This window comes from Falco biarmicus, chromosome 4 (assembly GCF_023638135.1).
Source record: "Falco biarmicus isolate bFalBia1 chromosome 4, bFalBia1.pri, whole genome shotgun sequence".
NCBI lineage: Eukaryota > Metazoa > Chordata > Aves > Falconiformes > Falconidae > Falco > Falco biarmicus.
The window spans coordinates 17,194,371-17,211,963 of NC_079291.1; the positions used below are offsets into that span (position 1 = coordinate 17,194,371).

The 17,593-nt window shown below is 41.1% G+C and overlaps 1 protein-coding gene across 19 annotated transcripts in view; it reads left to right on the forward strand.

Moving 5' to 3' along the window:
- ARPP21 (cAMP regulated phosphoprotein 21) overlaps positions 1-17,593 on the forward strand; it is a 146,083-nt gene that overhangs the window by 77,892 nt on the left and 50,598 nt on the right. For 13 of the 19 annotated variants that reach the window (XM_056337997.1, XM_056337995.1, XM_056337996.1 and 10 more), the window contains 3 exons: positions 1,987-2,219; positions 11,734-11,964; positions 16,374-16,543. In XM_056337997.1, the coding sequence (XP_056193972.1) occupies positions 1,987-2,219; positions 11,734-11,964; positions 16,374-16,543 (634 nt within the window). The remainder of the gene's footprint in view (positions 1-1,986; positions 2,220-11,733; positions 11,965-16,373; positions 16,544-17,593) is intronic. The other 6 variants (XM_056337998.1, XM_056338000.1, XM_056338002.1 and 3 more) reach the window with 1 other exon arrangement.

Genomic DNA, 17,593 nt, shown 5'->3' on the forward strand with positions numbered 1-17,593 from the left:
ATCAGTACGAGTCAATCCATGTTTTCACGAAGAACTTTTTTTTTTTTTCTTCACTTGACACAGTGGATCAGTGGAAGACCCAACCTAGCGGTGACAGTATTCCTCTGAGAGGCTTAGAAAGGCTCTCTTCCCACACCTTGAGCTCTCACAGGTTCAGTTCAAATCAACAAGAGCTGAACATGCCAAGCTGCTTTTAAAGTCATCAGCTACCACAAGTGTTAAGCAGTGTGGGCAGAAGTAATGGATGCTTTCAGAAGCATGTCCTTCAGCCAGTAAGGCATGAGGACAGCTAGGCAGAAGTAGGGTGATCGCTACATGACTGTAGGCATTAGAATTTGCATATGTTGGCAGTGATAGTTTATGTCGCTTCAAACCTGCATCTTCTATATTACATAATTTTTCATTATGAGGAGGAAAGGATGCAGGATTATCTGATGTGTGGCTGCCAACTGTACATCCATCCCAGCAGTCACAGAGGAGGTGGTGAGAATGCACCAGACAAGTATCGGTGCTGAAGCATCCAGAGCTGCGTCCCATTGCCACAGGCAGAAAAACTTTTCTCCATGCTTTGGCCTAGCCTTGATGATCTGAGAGTCATTAGACATGCAAGAGTAAGGAGGCATCTTACACACAGACACTTTTAATAACAAATATCTGTTCGGGTTTGGGGACCAAAAAGAAATTTTGTGTAACCCAAACCCACAGATGACTGGGATACAAAAACATCCTGTTTCTTTCCCACTAGAATGTAAATACAAAAGAACTGTCAATTTCTAAGTGCAAGAGTGCGAAAGAGTCTGTAAATAATATACTTGGGTTTCTTTTCTTTCCAATTAAATCTTAAGGACAATTTCTCATTAAAATGTTTTTCTTCCTTTTATGTTATTGCTTATGTGCTGTTCCTCTTCATGCTTTTCTACTGTTTGGGTCTAGCAAAGGTCAACAGGTTAACACTGCTGATCACATCTGTGAGAGGTTCTGATCACAGCCAAGAAACGTATCTTTGACACACTGCTCTTTCATGTCCCCAGTGACACAGCTCAGCAGGTTCTCCAAATAAAAAGCAGAAGCCATGTTTGCAAGGAGAAAGAGGACCAAAAAAAAAAAGTGTAGTCCCATCTTTTTGATTTGTATAAAGAGCTTTGAGCTTGCGAGGTATTATACTGTAAAATAAGACAGAGGGATGGAAAATGTCTTCTAAAAGCTTTCCAAAAACCAATGTTACTAGCACCACTTGGGATAATGGTTGTGGTGCACTAAGCTGTGGTAAGCATGCTGATTTTGTCATTTTAGCAGCACGTTGTAAGTGGTTCACCATAAATAAGCCAAATTCTCCTCCAGATTCTGCTCACAGATTACTATGGTTTTACTCACAGTACACTGGGTGCTCTGCAGCTGTTCAAGGACAGTCTCTACCCAGAGATTTTTGCAATTACTGTATGCAGGGGGGAAACCCAAACCCCAGCTGGTGGGTCTCTAAGTGGAGCATTAGCACTGAGGAGTTTGTGGTCACACTGGGAGGACACATGTTTAGGGAGGGATTTGGATGACTTCACAGAGCAGATGATGAGTGGGGGCAAGGTGCAATAGAAATAAGTAGGATGGATATGAAGACAAAGGTAGAGGGCAGGTGAAATTAGTGAGAAAAACATTACAGATGATGGGACAGCAAAGTAGCAAGGGGCTTGCTTAGGGAAGAGACTGATCAAGAGGCAACAGCAATGCTATGTCAGCCCCCTCTGGTGAAGTGCTCTCAGGATATATGCAGAAGGGGAGTGGTGAAGTGCTGCGCATATAAATATTTATAGCCGTTTACTTGCTGAAAGCAGGTGAGTATGGGGGTCAAATCCCCTGTTTCATGTGTGCTTTCATAAATGCAGGTTATTTTCTTTTTCTCATTAGATGCACTGCAGGATACCTAAAGATAGACTCTATCCTGACACAGTTTTGTTTGTGTATAAATCCTTGTTTCCTGATATCTATTAGGGGTAACAGAGACAGCATGGGGAAGGCATCTGGCAGTCGACAGAGCAGTACGGAGAACGAATTGAAGTGGACAGACCACCAAAGGCCATGGAGCAGCACAGATTCTGACAGCTCAAATCGAAATTTGAAGCCAGCCATAACAAAAACAGCCAGTTTTGGTGGGATAACTGTCCTGACAAGAGGAGATAGCTCATCAAGTAACAGAAGTACCGGCAAACTGTCTAAAACAGGTAGCTAGTACTGTATTGGGTTCACAGTACTTTTTGTTGTGTGGCGATAAATTACTTGAGTGTGGTATATCACAGAATCGTTTGGGTTGGAAGGGACCTTCAGAGATCATCTAGTCCAACTCCCAGGGTTGCACTAGGTGGTAACTTACATGAACAGTGGTATTGCTTGTGTGTAGCAGATGTGTATGTCCATCTATGTACTTTAGTGTCTGGGTACCTGGTATTGAGCTTTTAGAATCAAGAAGAAAACCTGGTGCCTGAGGTATGCAAATCATAGGTGAGGTAGGCTTTCCCCTGAGCAGAGCATGTGCACTACCTCTTTGAGCACTGACTGCACTTGTAGCCTGAAAAGGTGGTGCTCCTTTCAGACAAAATGCAGATTTTATCTTTTTATTAATATTAATCCTTTTGAATCACGAAAAATTAATTGTTATATATCTGATGAGAAATTCAAAAACATTTTGTTGTTGTTGCTAAAAAGCATACCATCTGTATCTTGGAATACAGCCTCTCCCTGGCTGCTGGCCAATGAGGCAGTGTGCTGTGGTGGAAACAGGCGGAAGCACTGGATTCACACAGGTCCCACCATCTCTCCATTTTCTTGTTTAGTTCCTATTAAATGAAAGTACCCTTTAAGGAGACTATGAACCTGGTGGGAATTCTGCATTTACTTGCATTAACTTCACGGGTACATTAACATATGATTGAGTCACAGGTCTGGATCTAAGTAATTTCAAGCCATGCCATTAAGCTACTCTATTACATTTTTGTGTAAAAGTGCATAATAAATAATGGGCCCATCAGATGATTCCATCACTTTGGTTCATTTGATACATATAGTACAGGACAAGTGGTAATCAATACTTAGCACTTAGTGCTCTTTCAGCTTGAGAGTGTTTTCTGGATGGTACTTAATTTAAAACCAGTTTATCAAACCTGGGTTGGTCAGATTTTACTTCTATTCCCAAAATAGTGTGGTAGCCTTTGCCATGATTCAGGATGCCGGGGAATGGAATTTTCAGAATAAATTGAGAACCTTTGACTTGGTAACTACATTCTGGGCCTCTGGATCTTGAATGTAGTTTAAATTTTATATAATCATAGACTCCTTTAGGTTGGAAAAGACCTTTGAGATCATAAAGTCCAACCATTAACTTAGCACTACCAAGTCTACCACTAAACCATGTCCCTAAGCACCACATCTACACGTATTTCAAATACCTCCAGGGATGGCAACTTACTGCCTCCCTGGGCAGCCTGTTCCAATGCTTGACAACCCTTTCGGTGAAGGAATGTTTCCTAATAGCCAATCTAAATGGCCATTCCCTCTTGTCCTTTCGCTTATTCCATGGAAGAAGAGACTGGCACCCACGTCGCTACAACCTCCCTTCAGGTAGTTGCAGAGAGCGATAAGGTCTCTCCTGAGCCTCCTTTTCTCCGGGCTAAACAACCCCAGTTCCCTCAGCCACTCCTCCATAAGACTTGTGCTCCAGACCCTTCACCAGCTTCATTGCCCATCTCTGGACACACTCCAGCACCTCAACGTCCCTCTTGTAGTGACGGGCCCAAAACTGAATGCAGGATTCCAGGTGTGGCCTCACCAGTGCTGAGTACAGGGGGAAGATCACTGCCCTAGTCCTGCTGGCCACACTGTTTCTGATGCAAGCCAGGACGCTGTTGGCCTTCTTGGCCGCCTGGGCACACTGCTGGCTCATGTTCAGGTGGCGTTAACCAGCATCCCCAGGCCCTTCCCCACCAGGCAGCTTTCCAGCTGCTTTTCCCCCAGCCTGTAGCACTGCCTGGGGCTGGTGTGACCCAAGTGTAGGACCCAGCACTGGGCCTTGTTGAACCTCGTACAATTGGCCTTGACCCATTCATCCAGCCTGTCCAGATCTTGTAGATGGGCATCACGTTGGCTAACTTCCAGTCAACCAGGACCGCCCCAGTTAGCCAGGACTGCTGACAAATGATTGAAAGTGGCTCGGTGAGCACTCCTGCCAGCTCCCTCAGTGCCCTTGGGTGGCTCCTATCTGTTCCTGAGAGACTTGTGTGTGTCTAAGAGGTGTTAGCAGGTCTCTGAACATTTCCCCTTGGATTAGGAGGAGCTTCATTCTGCTCTCTGTCCCTGTCTTCCAGCTCAGGGGGCTGAGTACCCAGAGAGTAACTGGTCTTACCATTAAAGACTGAGGCAAAGAGAGCATTAAGTATCTCAGTTTTTCTTCAGCCTTTGTCACTATGTTTCCCCCAACATCCAATACAGAATGGAGATTCTCCTTAGCCCTCCTTTTGTTGCTAATATACTTATAGAAAGATTTTTAATCGTCTTTTATAGCAGTAGCCAGATTAAGTTCGAGTTGGGCTTTGGCCCTTCTAATTTTTGCCCTGCATAACCTCATGGCATCCTTGTAGTCCTCCTGAGTGGCCTGCCCTTTCTTCCAAAGGTCATAAACTTTTTTTTTTTTTTTTCTTCTGAGTCCCAGTCAAAGCTCTCTGTTCAGCCAGGGCAGTCATCTTCCCCACCAGCTCATCTTTCAGCACATGGGGACAGCCCGCTCCTGAGCCTTTAAGACTTCCTTCTGGAAGAATGTCCAGCCCTCATGGACCCCTTGGCCCTTCAGGACTGCCCCTCAAGGGACGCTGTCAACCAGGCTCCTAAACAGGCCAAAGCCTGCCCTCCAGAAGTCCAAGGTGGCAGTTCTGCTGACCCCTCTCCTTACTTCTCTGAGAATCGAGGGCCCTACCATTTCGTGATCTCTGTACCCGAGACGGCCTGTAGCCATCACATCACCCACCAGTCCTTCACAAACAGCAGATCTTGGGCTACTTCTTCCAACTTCATCGCTGCCTACCTGAAAAATCCGTAATGGACGGTAATCTGAGGGCCGTACCAGGGTAGGAAGCTTTCCCTTCCTATCTTTAACCTGGGCCCCAGTGGGGCAGCAGCTGCTCTGAGCTGTGGGTCCGGTCCCGTATGGGGCCTTCTGTCCCCTTCAGAGGGGGGTCTCCAGTGACCCTGCCTGTTTCACTTCACGGGGCCCTGGCCGCCATTGCTCTGGCCCTGCCCGGCTCTGCCCAGGCGCTGCCCTGTGAGCCGCCAGCTCCCGGCGGGGTTTGCTGCTCCCCCTGAGGTTCAGGCCCCCCCCCCTCCCCATGTGTGTGTGTTACATGTCACAGCTGTAAAGGAACCCGGCTGGCTGGAAAGCTGCTGGTCATAAAGCTGCCGGGTGCTTTTGGAATATCCTGCCTCTTCTTAATGCTTTCATTTTGTGTTTCTTTTGAGACTCTAGATAAATAGTGGCTTTATTATCTTCAGATTCATAGAATAGCTCAAGTTGGAAGGGACCCATAAGGATCCCTTCTTAATATTAATATCCTTCTTCTGCTTTACTCCATCCTTATTTATGGGAAATCCTATGGAATTAAGACATTAATTTGACTTTGAATCAGTACAGTATAGTTCTTTACCTCTGGCTTGTTCCATATATATATATGCAACATAGCAAAACAAGTGTGTATGTAGTTTTGAAACTACACCCTCCTGTATTTTTTATTTGTGTAAAGACTGAATAGGCTATATAGTGGGGCATGAAGTAAACTATGTTTTTACTTCCAGATTTCTTTGCTTCCCGTGAATCTTTCCATGGCATCAGAATTCAATTTAATATATGTGAATTAGAGAGGAGGCACAGGTTCCTGCTATATTTTTTTAATATATTATTCATCTTTAGTAGAGTGCAGGTAAATACATTTCTTTGCAGCATTGTATTGCAGAGGTGCAGAGCATTTAAAATGGTGTCAGGGAAATCCAGTTTGGAGGGTTGAGACATCTAACTGCAAAAGAGTAATGCTTTTAAGTAGCTGTTTTAGTCTTAAAATCAAGCGTGTTAAAGGGTGTACTTAGAAAATGTACTAAAGGAGAGATTTCAGAAGCATGCCAATATTTGTAAATGCATCTGCACTCCCTTGCACCAAACTCAAAATTGCTTTCAAATGAAAGCTCTTATAATGCATTTTTAAAACATCACTGATACTAAAATTCTGTGTTATTTGTGAAGCAATTACATATTATGAGTGAGTTGACATTTTTAAAATATTTAATTTTGAAAGCTAGTTGAGGCACAAGAAGAGTAAAAAAGAAACGAACTAAACGGAAGAGGTGGGGAAAAAGAGCAAGGCTGGATGTCAAAACAAACTTACACCTTCAAAGCCAGGACACAAAGTCAAACTGTCAGTCAGCCTGCGGAAAGTCATAGGAAATACCTGGTTTCCTATTTCTATTCTTCTCTCAAAAATCATATTGAGTGGCATTAAAGCAGAAAAGAATGGCTGTTCAAAAAAGTAATGGGGAATATATCTTAATGAAGTCGTCTTCCTTCACTAAAAATGCTGAGTGCATTCACACAGCTGTCGAAGCCCCCACATGCTGTTTGCATGTTTTCTAAGGTTCCATAGGTACCATGTGACAATTTGTTGTGTCTGTTTTGCATTAGATCATCATCACTTTGTGCTCCAGTTATAGGGAATGCTGGGTGTTCCGTAGCTCAGTACACATTTAAGGCTTGATCGTGGTTTTATTTTGGAGGATTTTGTTTATTTGCTGTGTCTTTACTACAGTTATTGAAATGAGATTGCAGAGGTGTAGCTACTAACATTAGGCACACTGCCCTGGTAGTGTGGCAGGGCACCTGGTAGGCACCAATTCTACCCCAGTTCTTCTCTGAAGAAAGTAGTAGCCTGTTCTCTGAAGTGCTTTATGCTTCACAGTAATAAATTTAAACCATTTTTGTCTTGTATATAGTACATATGAAATCAGTTTGAAGTCATGAGTTGGTCAAAATGTTCTTCGCTGGTTATATGATGGAAAGTGTTTGTGACCATTTTAAAAGTGAAAATTATTCTACATATATGATAGTTATTCAGAAACGTTGTCAAACACCCTTCTTGAGCATGGGAACATTAACACTTTCAGAATTTTCACAGATGGCTCACAGCTGCCTTTGAGAGTATATAACAGTGCTGCAATACTAGCATTGTAGCCTTTCTGGATCATTTTTAATGTTGTCACCAAAATTAAATGTGTTGCCCTTAACTTTAACTTCTGATAAATCAGTAATTAGTGGTACATAGCAGACAAACAGAAACTGAAGCACAGAAAGATGTTAGCCGCCCCTTAGGTGAAGAGACATCATGGAACATGCTGTTCTTTGCACTAGAGTCCAGTAATGTGAATTAGTGTTAGACTTTAATTGCACTCAGCTGCATGGGGATTAGAGCTTAGCAAAGGAATTATGTTACTTCATTCTTCCAAACTTCACAAAAAGGGCTGTTTGAAACCCATTACATGTTTATCTTACTGGTTCTGATGGTTATTTTCATGCACCTGTTGATAGTTTAGAAAGTCCTGTTCCACTGAAAAACACATATTGTGTATTGCAAATAAAATTTTCTTCTTTGTTCTTCAAAGCTTAGGAGATACGTAGAGATGTATTAGGCTATAATTCACTAATGAGTGGGAAGTTAATAATTTAACAAATTGTAATCACATTGCATTCCTGCAACATAGGACATCATACAAAATGGTTAGTTTAGATTTCCAGCAATATAGTGGAATTTCCAGGGTTGACTAAGCATGCAGAATGTTAAGTGAAATGGATGTCCCTGTAGCCACCAAAGATGTACCTGTGCAGTCTCTAACACATCCGTGAAGAGAAATTCTAGCACATCAACTACCATGTTATTGTCACTGACACATTGCAACAGCTTTTAATATACATTATTAGGAGGGCAGACAAGATGTTTTTCAAAGAAGTGTCCTTTTTGTGTCTACGTATCTATTTAAATTATTGTTGGATGACTTAAACGTTTCAACTACTGCATCATTAGCTTCTCTTAATGCTTTTTCCTTTCGGTGGAATGCACATCTGTTGAAGTATTTCTCCTCCCCCCACCACCCCTTTACAAAAAGCTGGTTGCACTGGGGTATCAGCTGTGTTGATATAGATCTGGAGGGATTGTTAGCTTCCTTGGCAGGGCTCCAAGTAATTGGAGCCACAGTCTGATCTCTCCTGTTAGGTGTTCTTTGCTTTTCCTGCTGGGGAAAGATGATTATACTGCATACTGCAGGCATTTCAATACACTAACCACCTTCTTTTTTTTTTTTTTTTTCTTTGTAATAAAGTTTCCTGTAAATTATAAATTTGTCTGTGATTTTTAGAAATGGATTTCTGCTTCTCTATGATTTTCTTTAATTGGGTGTTAGTCGTCTGGACCTTGTAGAGTCCAAAAGAAACTGTAGGAATGTTGATGCACAGGCAATAAATCAAGAGGCAACTGCTTCTAGTCATACTCTTCCCACCAACTGACTGTGCTGAGACATCAATATTTTTTTTAGAAGTGCAGCTTGCAAAGAAATAATCATGTTCATGTTATCATGTACCATTATCATTTAAAAAGTCTAAATACATTGTAATACACAGAAATACCAGTGACTTACAAAAGTGAAAATAAATATTTGTAAGCCAAGAAACTATATCCAAGACAAAACCACTTCCAGAGGCGATCGGTGCTCTGCTGTTCCTGAATAACTGACTGTCTGGAGCAAGTAGTGGGTAGATCTTGAGAGTCTAGTTGATAAGAAGTGAAAAATTTACCTCTGGCTTGGAAGGTGAGATGAGCAGAGGTGTTCAAAGTCATCAGATACTGAATACTGACCCAAAGAAAATAAAGCGAGACATGTTGCATTGCTCGCTAGTGCTCAGAATATCGGAAAATTAATGGTACCTCCATGTTCTCCCTCTGCAGACCCTCTAAGCTATTAAGCATTTGTGGTGATTTTTCTGTCTTTCTTTCATCGCTCTTTGAACTGCTGTATCTCTCAGAATACTTTAAAAATATATTAATGGAAATTGATGAGAATATGAAGGTTATTATTATGTCAGCTGTGAAGCAGCAAGAAAATTATAGAAGAATCTAGAAGAAGTCGCCATCATTACATACTGAAAAAAAAACGGTTGGCTTATGTCATGGGGGCAAAAATCTCATTTAGTCAAAGTTCCTTTTAGAAGTCTTTAGCAAGACATCTCTTAATGTGAATCTGAATAAAGTCAGATAGTTCATTTTTTTTCCCATTTGCTACAGTACTGAATTAATTATGTGGTGGTTTCTTATTCCAGATTTGGACACCGTGAAAACAGCTAATCAGAGCTACAAAGACAAGATTAATTGGTGTTAATTTCCAAACATTAGTGTTGGAATTTACTTGCCTTAGTATGTCTAGACTTCAAATGATAGGAAATAAGTGTAGTGATGGAAAAAAATGAAAACAGATCATTCAGGATAAATGGGGGCAAAATTGGTAAAGTAGTGATTTCTGTGATATATATATATACATTTTAATATTCAGAGAAGTGCTGAAATGGTTTTGTGTCTTATTTGTGTTCCTTCAAAATAACCAACTTTTGATCTACTGACATAGGAGAGCAGATGCCAGGTCTTTTAAAGCTGCTATCATCTCGCCCAGTAAGGGGTGATAGCTCCAGAGGTTTTTTCACTTCTGCCTACCACAGTACATCTGAATTCATTGCAGTCCTTTGGCTTTTAACGTATGGATGCTGGTAAGGATCAATCTGTGATTCTGCCCTAAAAGCAGTTGAAAGGGGGAGAAGAAAAAAACAGTTGAATGTCAGATCTTCAACCTTCTCTCATGCTGGTGGCGTTTCTTCGGAATAGGACAAAATGGGGAGGAAGAAGTCTGAACTCAAGCCTGATACTACTTACATGCTTAGAAATAACAGGTTTATGAAGTCTCATAGCCACTCCTGCATCTGCAGACGGCTTTCTAACCCATTGAATTCAGTAGGTGATGGAAATAAAGGAGAAAGTAAAGCAAGTACTCAAAGAAGCAACATGAAATGCATGTGGAAGGGGCAGGAAAATGCAGAAAAGAATGTGGTAACTGCTGTAGAAGAAAAAATTAATCTCTGCATGTACATTAGTGAGGAAGATGCCAAATACTGCTTGCAGCTTGATGAGGATGACCTTCAGGAGTATCTCTGCAATTTGTAGAAACACTGAAATCGGAAATGATCCAATAGATAAAACTATCCCTGCAGGAATACTCTTTCTAAATTTCCAACATCATTTACAAGGAGGGGAAAAAATATAGCAACTAATACAACTTTAAAGTGTATTTATAGAAATTAAAAGTTTCCTCTAAAACCTCTGTTGCTTTCTTAATTAGATACTGAAGAAACAGATTTAGGGTCCTGCCGATGGCAAATAATGCACAGCTCATAAAAAGGACTGTCTCAGTAGCAGCTGCCGTATGAATATGAAGTTCGGAGATGAATAAAAATGGGTTTTACACAGGAATCCGCAGTAATCTGTAGAAAGACCTTCTGTTTAGTAATAGGATGGTGGTGTGATTTCTTCAGAGGAAACCTGAAATTTGGATACCAATATGGATTTGACTGAAAACGAATCCAAGTCTTTAAGCAGTCTACTGCACGGTCCTCTTGTAATATCCCAAATATGACAGGATGCAATTTGCTCTCTAAGAAAGAAGTTCACTAAAATCTAACTCTGAGTTCGTTTTTTTGTTGTTTTTTTGTTTGTTTGTTGGGTGTTTTTTTTTTGTCTATACGTGCCGGAGGGCACTAAGGAGGTTAGTAATTAGCGTAACATGCACAGACAGTGCAAAGAAGTAAAATAAAAGAGGTTGCAATTAAAGTATGCTTTATGTTTGGGAGGAAGCATCCATACAGACATTTGCTTTCACACCTCCCTTGTATTTGCCTTAACATCCTGTTTGAAGGCAGCCATTCACCTGAACCTTTGCTGTCAGAGATTCTTGTCATTTTTACATGAAGCAAATTGAAACCTAATCAAGTAAAATCTCTGAAATCTGGAAATTATATTTGTTTTCAGAATAATGCATCACCCCATTTTTACAGGTTTTCACATGTTTGATTTATCTTGGATAATCAATTCTAATAGGCTAGATGCTGAAAGACCAAAGTGGCAAACGTTTTAAGAAGCATCTTAGCTAGCTTTAATTTAATACATGCATGGCACAGCTACCTTGTTACTTGACTGACAACTCAGTTGCTGGTTTATGTTTTCTCCTTACAGAAAATATTTGATGGGGTTTTGTGCTGGGTTGGTTTTTTGTCATGGGTTTTTTTTTCTTTTTAATTTACAAACCCTTTGTTTAGTTTTTATATCTTATGAACCAATGCTTTGGCATTATAAATACATGCTGAGTATTTTGTGTTCTATTTGATAAAGCTTTTTACTGGCTGAGGGAAGCATATGTTGCAGGAGGAAAGTGGTCTTTTGAATTGTAGAAATACAACTGGATACTGAGCTCAGCGGGGAGTGAAAACCCCACTCCTAATAGCTGGGCATGGACTAGCACTTGCCTTTGCAGTCTCTGAAGGCTGTCCTTGCATATGCACCGTGTCTGATGGGGACTGGGATCTCTTGTAACCCCCCTGCTGTGGTTGTGTCTCTCTGTTAGGCTCAGAGTCTTCCAGCAGTGCTGGCTCCTCAGGATCACTGTCACGACTACATCAGCCTCTCCAAAGTGCATCTCTTGTGCCCGGGGTGACGGCCAGCTCTTCAGGCAACGTGTCCTACCCTGAGAACGGGATGAATGGCCAGGTGGCTCCCAGCAACACCAGCTATATCATTCTTCCACTTGAAGCTGCAGGGATACCGCCTGGCAGTATCCTTCTCAACCCGCACACAGGTCAGTACGATGCTCTCCTGCCTGGTACTGCCCTTGGTTGTTTCTGATGTCATCTAGAGAACTGGCAAATTTGTTGTTTCTAGAATTATTTTCCTTGAGGCACTTTATGAGGAAGTAAGTAGCAAATATACATAGACATGACATATGGCAGGTTGTTTTTTCAAATCTGCAGGCAAATCTGGATTGTGGCATAGCCGGTGGGAAGTGATACAAAACACACTTGTGTGGTCAGGATATTCATCTCGTAAAAACCCTGGCGCTCCTTGGCTGTGAATCCTCCAAGATCCCATTAGCTTCAGTAAGGACAGATACTCTTCCATATTGAGCATGCTGAGATACAGTGCAACCAAAATACAATATCAAAGTCTTAGAGATTGTGCTTAACAGCAGAATTTCAAAAGGCTTGAGGGCTGCATTTGAATTAGCACTTCAGAGTTGATTTTGTTATGTGAGCTGTATGATTAGCAATTGTATTTAAATCAGAAGCTTTGTGATAAGAGAAAGTTGTAATTTCTTCAATTCCTGGTAGTTAGCAGTGCTGCAGCACACAAAGGAGGCACTTGCTGTCACCCAAGCACTGTGGGGGCTTTAGACCACTCAGCTTGAGCTTGAGTGCTTGCTGAAAGGTTAAGGCAATTTGTTACCTCCTTGGTCCAGATCATGTTATGCTATTACTCCCCACAGTATTGTACTGACAGTATTCAAAAGGTTTAGGGAGGTTGAGGCTTCGATGCTTCTTCAGTGATTCGGTGACCATGACTAGCTGTGCTGTCAACCTTAGCTGAGTTATGCTGGGTTTAAAACAACAAAGCCTTCAGTGAAATGTATTTACCATTATGCTGGAAACTGAGAGTTGAACTCCAAAATATTTTCCCAAAGCTCTTAATAGAGCATTCAGGAGCTTTTTGTTTGGGGATTTTTTTTTCTATATATATAGCCAGCATTCTGTATATATTACACCCCTGTGTTCCAGTATTTTGATGAAAACGTGCAAAGCTTATTTGTGAGTCCACAGCTAAAAATAGTAATTTTTTTGGTCAGAATTCAGTCAAGAAAAACTGAAAGTTGCAGTATTTAAGAAAAACACAGCATTGACAAACTATTAAACCAAGCATTCCACGAGTATTTAGAGATAGTAGTAGCTGGAGCTAATCTATATAAATCAACATATATAAAATCAGGAAGGAGTTCTTGTTTGTTTAGATTCAGTGTGATAAGTTCTTTCCGGAAAGATGACTTAGTAACTTGCACAAACTTGTACTTTTCTCAATCTTTTACTGTTGAGGTACACTTTCTTCAAGCTATTACATTATTGACATGAGAGCCTAATGCTGCCATCATGAATGGGGATTTTGGACATTTCTTAAAAACTCACTTCGGGCAGAGGATAGAATGATAGGTGGGCATAAGAGAAAACCCATCATTATTAATTTACTCATTTCTGTTGTTCTGGTAGTTGATAGTTCTGTCTGTAGCACTGGCATTTCTTAGTCAATACAGAAGAAAGCATTTTGTGTACTATGTGGTCCACTTCTGTACAAAACTCAGCAGGCCTAGACAGAAGTCATCCATAATTCAGGTGACAGGACTGAGAGAAACAAACAAAAGGAATTGCTGCTGCTTTGAGCCCAACAGCAGCTGAGAGGTTGTCCTTGTTACTGGCCACGGCAAGGAGGCTGGAGCTCGCTACACTTGCAAGCCAGAAGAGCTGTATAAGAGGAACATCTCCTTTTGTTTTGTCAATTTAGCAATTTGCAGCAGCTAGCTTGCATTTTTCCCTGGTACCTAGTCTTTTTCTGCTGTAGGTATAATGTCTTTCAATACTGTCACTAGACCAGAGCACCTTGTGTCCCCTCCTAGCATGCCTCATTGTCTGCAGAGGCATCACTGAGAGCTCCATGTGTTTTATTATGTCGGACATTCAGGGAGCAAGTGTTTTTATGTATGTATAATTTTGTGTTTCTTTCAAACCCTGTGTTTTGTTTCTGTAGCTCCCGTGTAAATACATACCTAATAAAGAAAATGGAGGAAGCAGATTCTTTTGAAGACTGAGATTCTTGTCTCAGATGCATAGCTTCACGCTGCTACCTGTGCTGGAAGTCAGGCTATGCTGCAGTGTCTACTGTGTTTTTAACATGCAACAAAATACATGCTGCAAGTTTGCCACTCCTTGGGCTCAGAATCTTTGCATCTTATTAGGGTAATATTACAAAAGAAGCTCCATAGGGAGGAGACTTAGATTGCTGGATGCTGTGATCGACTATCAAAGTGATGGATGCTGTCAGAAACATAGATGAAGAGAAGTCAGATTAAAGAAAAGGAAAAAGGGAGCTTTGTTTCCTGTAATGAATAGATTTTCTTTTCCTGTGTAACACCATTCTTTAGCTCCTTCTTCTCTTGCAGAGTGGCTATTTCCAGTCTTTTTCTCTCTTTTGATCATAACACCGTGTCCTTTAAAGATCTTTGCTTCCTTTCACACTACATAGTCACTAACAGGGCAAGCCTCTAATAGCATCCATAGATACTGTCAGTATCTCCCTGCTCTGATTATACCTGTTGGCTCCTTCTCAGGTGTTGGCAATCCACACTTTTCCATATCTTCAATTTCCTTTGTTTCCTCTCCTCTGCTTTACCCTTCTACTTCCCCAGACAGAGAAGCTTCTTGCTTGCTTTGGGAAAAGACTGTTGATGTGGCTATGCTGTTTTACTCTCTATTTCAGCTGCTTCACCAGTCTGTTTTACCCTTTAAAGAATTCCTCTTGACACATTCTCTGACTTAACCCCTTTGACAATTTAAGAGCATTTACGTTTCATTCTTACTCCTTTAAGTGACATTGCAATCTTTGCCCTTCTATCAGGGCCACAGTTCGTAACTTACAAATGTCTTCCCTGTTGCCATCTGATCTCTCCTTTTCATTTGTTATTTCAAGATTTCTTCATGAAAGGTTTTCTTTTTTTTCATCTTTAAAAGCATTACTACACCTTTTCTCTTTCAGTTCTGTCATACTTTGCCGAGCCACAGGAAATGTTCTTCACAGCTTCGCTTGAGTGTCTGGTGTAGGATTCATGAGCCTGTTATCTTGCTCACCCAGTCTGACCTCCCCAGTCTCCTGAAGTACTTCTGGAGCCTGGGACTCCCAAATCTAGGGAGTCCGTGCCATTGTCACCCCATGTGTTCACAGCAAGAAGCAGGAAATTGACTAGAGGACAGTACTTCCCCGTGCTTCTTTTCCATTCACTCTAACTGTGACCTTTCTCACTGTGGGTGTGACGTGCCCAGTAGAGTATGGTGACTTCATCCAGAAAGTCTTGGTGCTTTAGAGAGAGAAGGCAAGGTCTCTGTAGCCAGCGCTCCTCATACATTTCTGATCATGACTAATAAGAGGGAACTGAAAGTCTGAGTAAATAGAAATGGTAGAGGTGCTTGTGAACAAATCAGAAGTTCATTATTTCACTGTTGCTCCCAGTCACTGCATCTCCCTTTTTGTCTCAGATATTCATACTTTAGTTATCTACTTCAAATGTTATACTTCATTACTAAGATTCCTTTTTTCTCATAGAAAAAATCTGTAATTCCTTTAATTTATGAATTTATGATGGAAGTGAAAAGGTCACTGAGGTCATGGAAAACATTTTTGCTACAGATAAATAACATTTCTTTTTTGTTTATGAGTCATTGACTTGGGTAATTTTATTTAAAAAAAAAAAACCAACAAAACACATTACTTTTACAAAGTTTCTTTCCCCAGCTAAAATATCTGAAGTAAAAAGAGTCCAGCAGCTTAGAAGAACTTTGGACGGAATTTGTCCTCTATATAACAGATTTTCAAAAACATCTTAAATGTTGCTTCCTTGATAAATTCCAGTGCTGTCTCATCTGATTACATAGGCCACAACACTCAGAAGTACAGCAATATGATATTAGAATGTGTAAATAAATCAGTAACGAGGATGGGTTTTTTTCTTCTTTTTTTTTTTTTTTTTTTCTTTTCATACAAACTACAGTATGTCATGCATAGTTGTGTACATTTGACTGCTATTGTGTGGCAATAAAATGTATGTGAATATTCTCTACCTCCAGTATTTGCTCCAGAGTTCAATTTTAGTATCAACTGATTGATCATTGAAAGTCTTCAGGTAACCATAGCATCTGAATCATCTTATAGTCGTAGTAACCTTCCACCCATTCCTTGGAAAGTAATACAGCCGAAACAGATACTTGCTGTCTGCCTTGCCTATGAAAAAAAAAATAAAAGGTGATACTGTAATGAGGCATTGAGAGTAATGAGCTCTTTACTGCTGTAGCAGGTCAGCTGAAGACCAGACGGGTAAAGCAAGGTTGTATGATTTCATACAGGAAACAGTATATTTGTAAAAGTTTTCAGCAAAGGCAGGATGTTTTGTTTCAGGTCAACCGTTTGTAAATCCTGATGGGACACCGGCAATATACAACCCTCCCAGTGGCCAGCAGACAATGAGGAGCCAGATGGTGGGACAGTCTCAGCAGCAGCCTTCATCCCAGCAGCCTCAGCAGGTTCAGCAGCCACAGCAGCAAATGACAAGTCACCTTGTCACACAGGTAGGTGTGGTAGTCATTGGAAAAAGAGGAGAAACTCTCAGGGATACAAAGGATGACCTAAAGGGTAGGAGGGATGGATGCAGCTAGACAAAATATCAGGATTTTACTTTCTTTTGAAACAAATGGGACTTATGATCTGTGTTTTTAATGTGGGGGAAACAGATGGAGAGGCAAGATTACTTTTTCAATTCCATCTAAAGGATGCTTTCATTTTGAAAAGGACTGTTAAGCAAGTTGGTGTATACATAAATTTATTTTGCAGAAATTGCCCATAATGCCCAGAAATTGCTGAAGCATTCATTCTCAAACCAGTGCAGTCTATAATTCTCTCCAAAGAGGCAGGAACCTTTCCCTGTCTCTTTTGACAGCCGTGGGGTTGAGTCAAAGAATCAAGTAGTACACAGGGCTTTAAAAAATTGTCTGTATCTGGTTATGTCAGGCCTGATCTATGGGTGGGCAGCTCTCTGAGCACCCCTGACACAGATTGTGGGTCTTCTGCCTGCACCCTGTATTCTGGCCATGACCCTTCTCTGAAGTAGAAGCTCTGGAGCTACAGCAGGAGAGGGGAAGAGCAGCGTGGTTTGGGCACACTGCCACAGTATGTCAGCTCTCTGGCCCCTGGCCAGCCATGGCATGTGGCCAGATGTGACTGAGCATGGGCAGCAGGGTTTGGGTCTGGTTCAGACTTAATTTTGTGGATTGTGTGTCTGCTGTCCCAGAGCAGAGCAGGCGGGAACTACTCAAGCAAGAATCCTACATCCTGCTTACTCACAGAGCAGCCAAGATCTACTGTGGTTCTTGTGTGGCTTTATAATTTGGCACAGTTTCATCCCAAGTTACCCAGAAAAACAATGTTTAAATTCAGTGCAGTTGCTTTGATTTTACTGGGTTTGGACTTAATATGGTTCTTATTTCTTGATTTGGTCCTAGCAGTTTTAGAAGATGGAGGTAGTACCAAACCTGTGTAAGACTCAAGTTAAATGAGAGGTTAAAATGAAAGGAATAGTAAAGCTATTCCATGGTAACAGTGTTCTAGAAAATTGTTCTTTC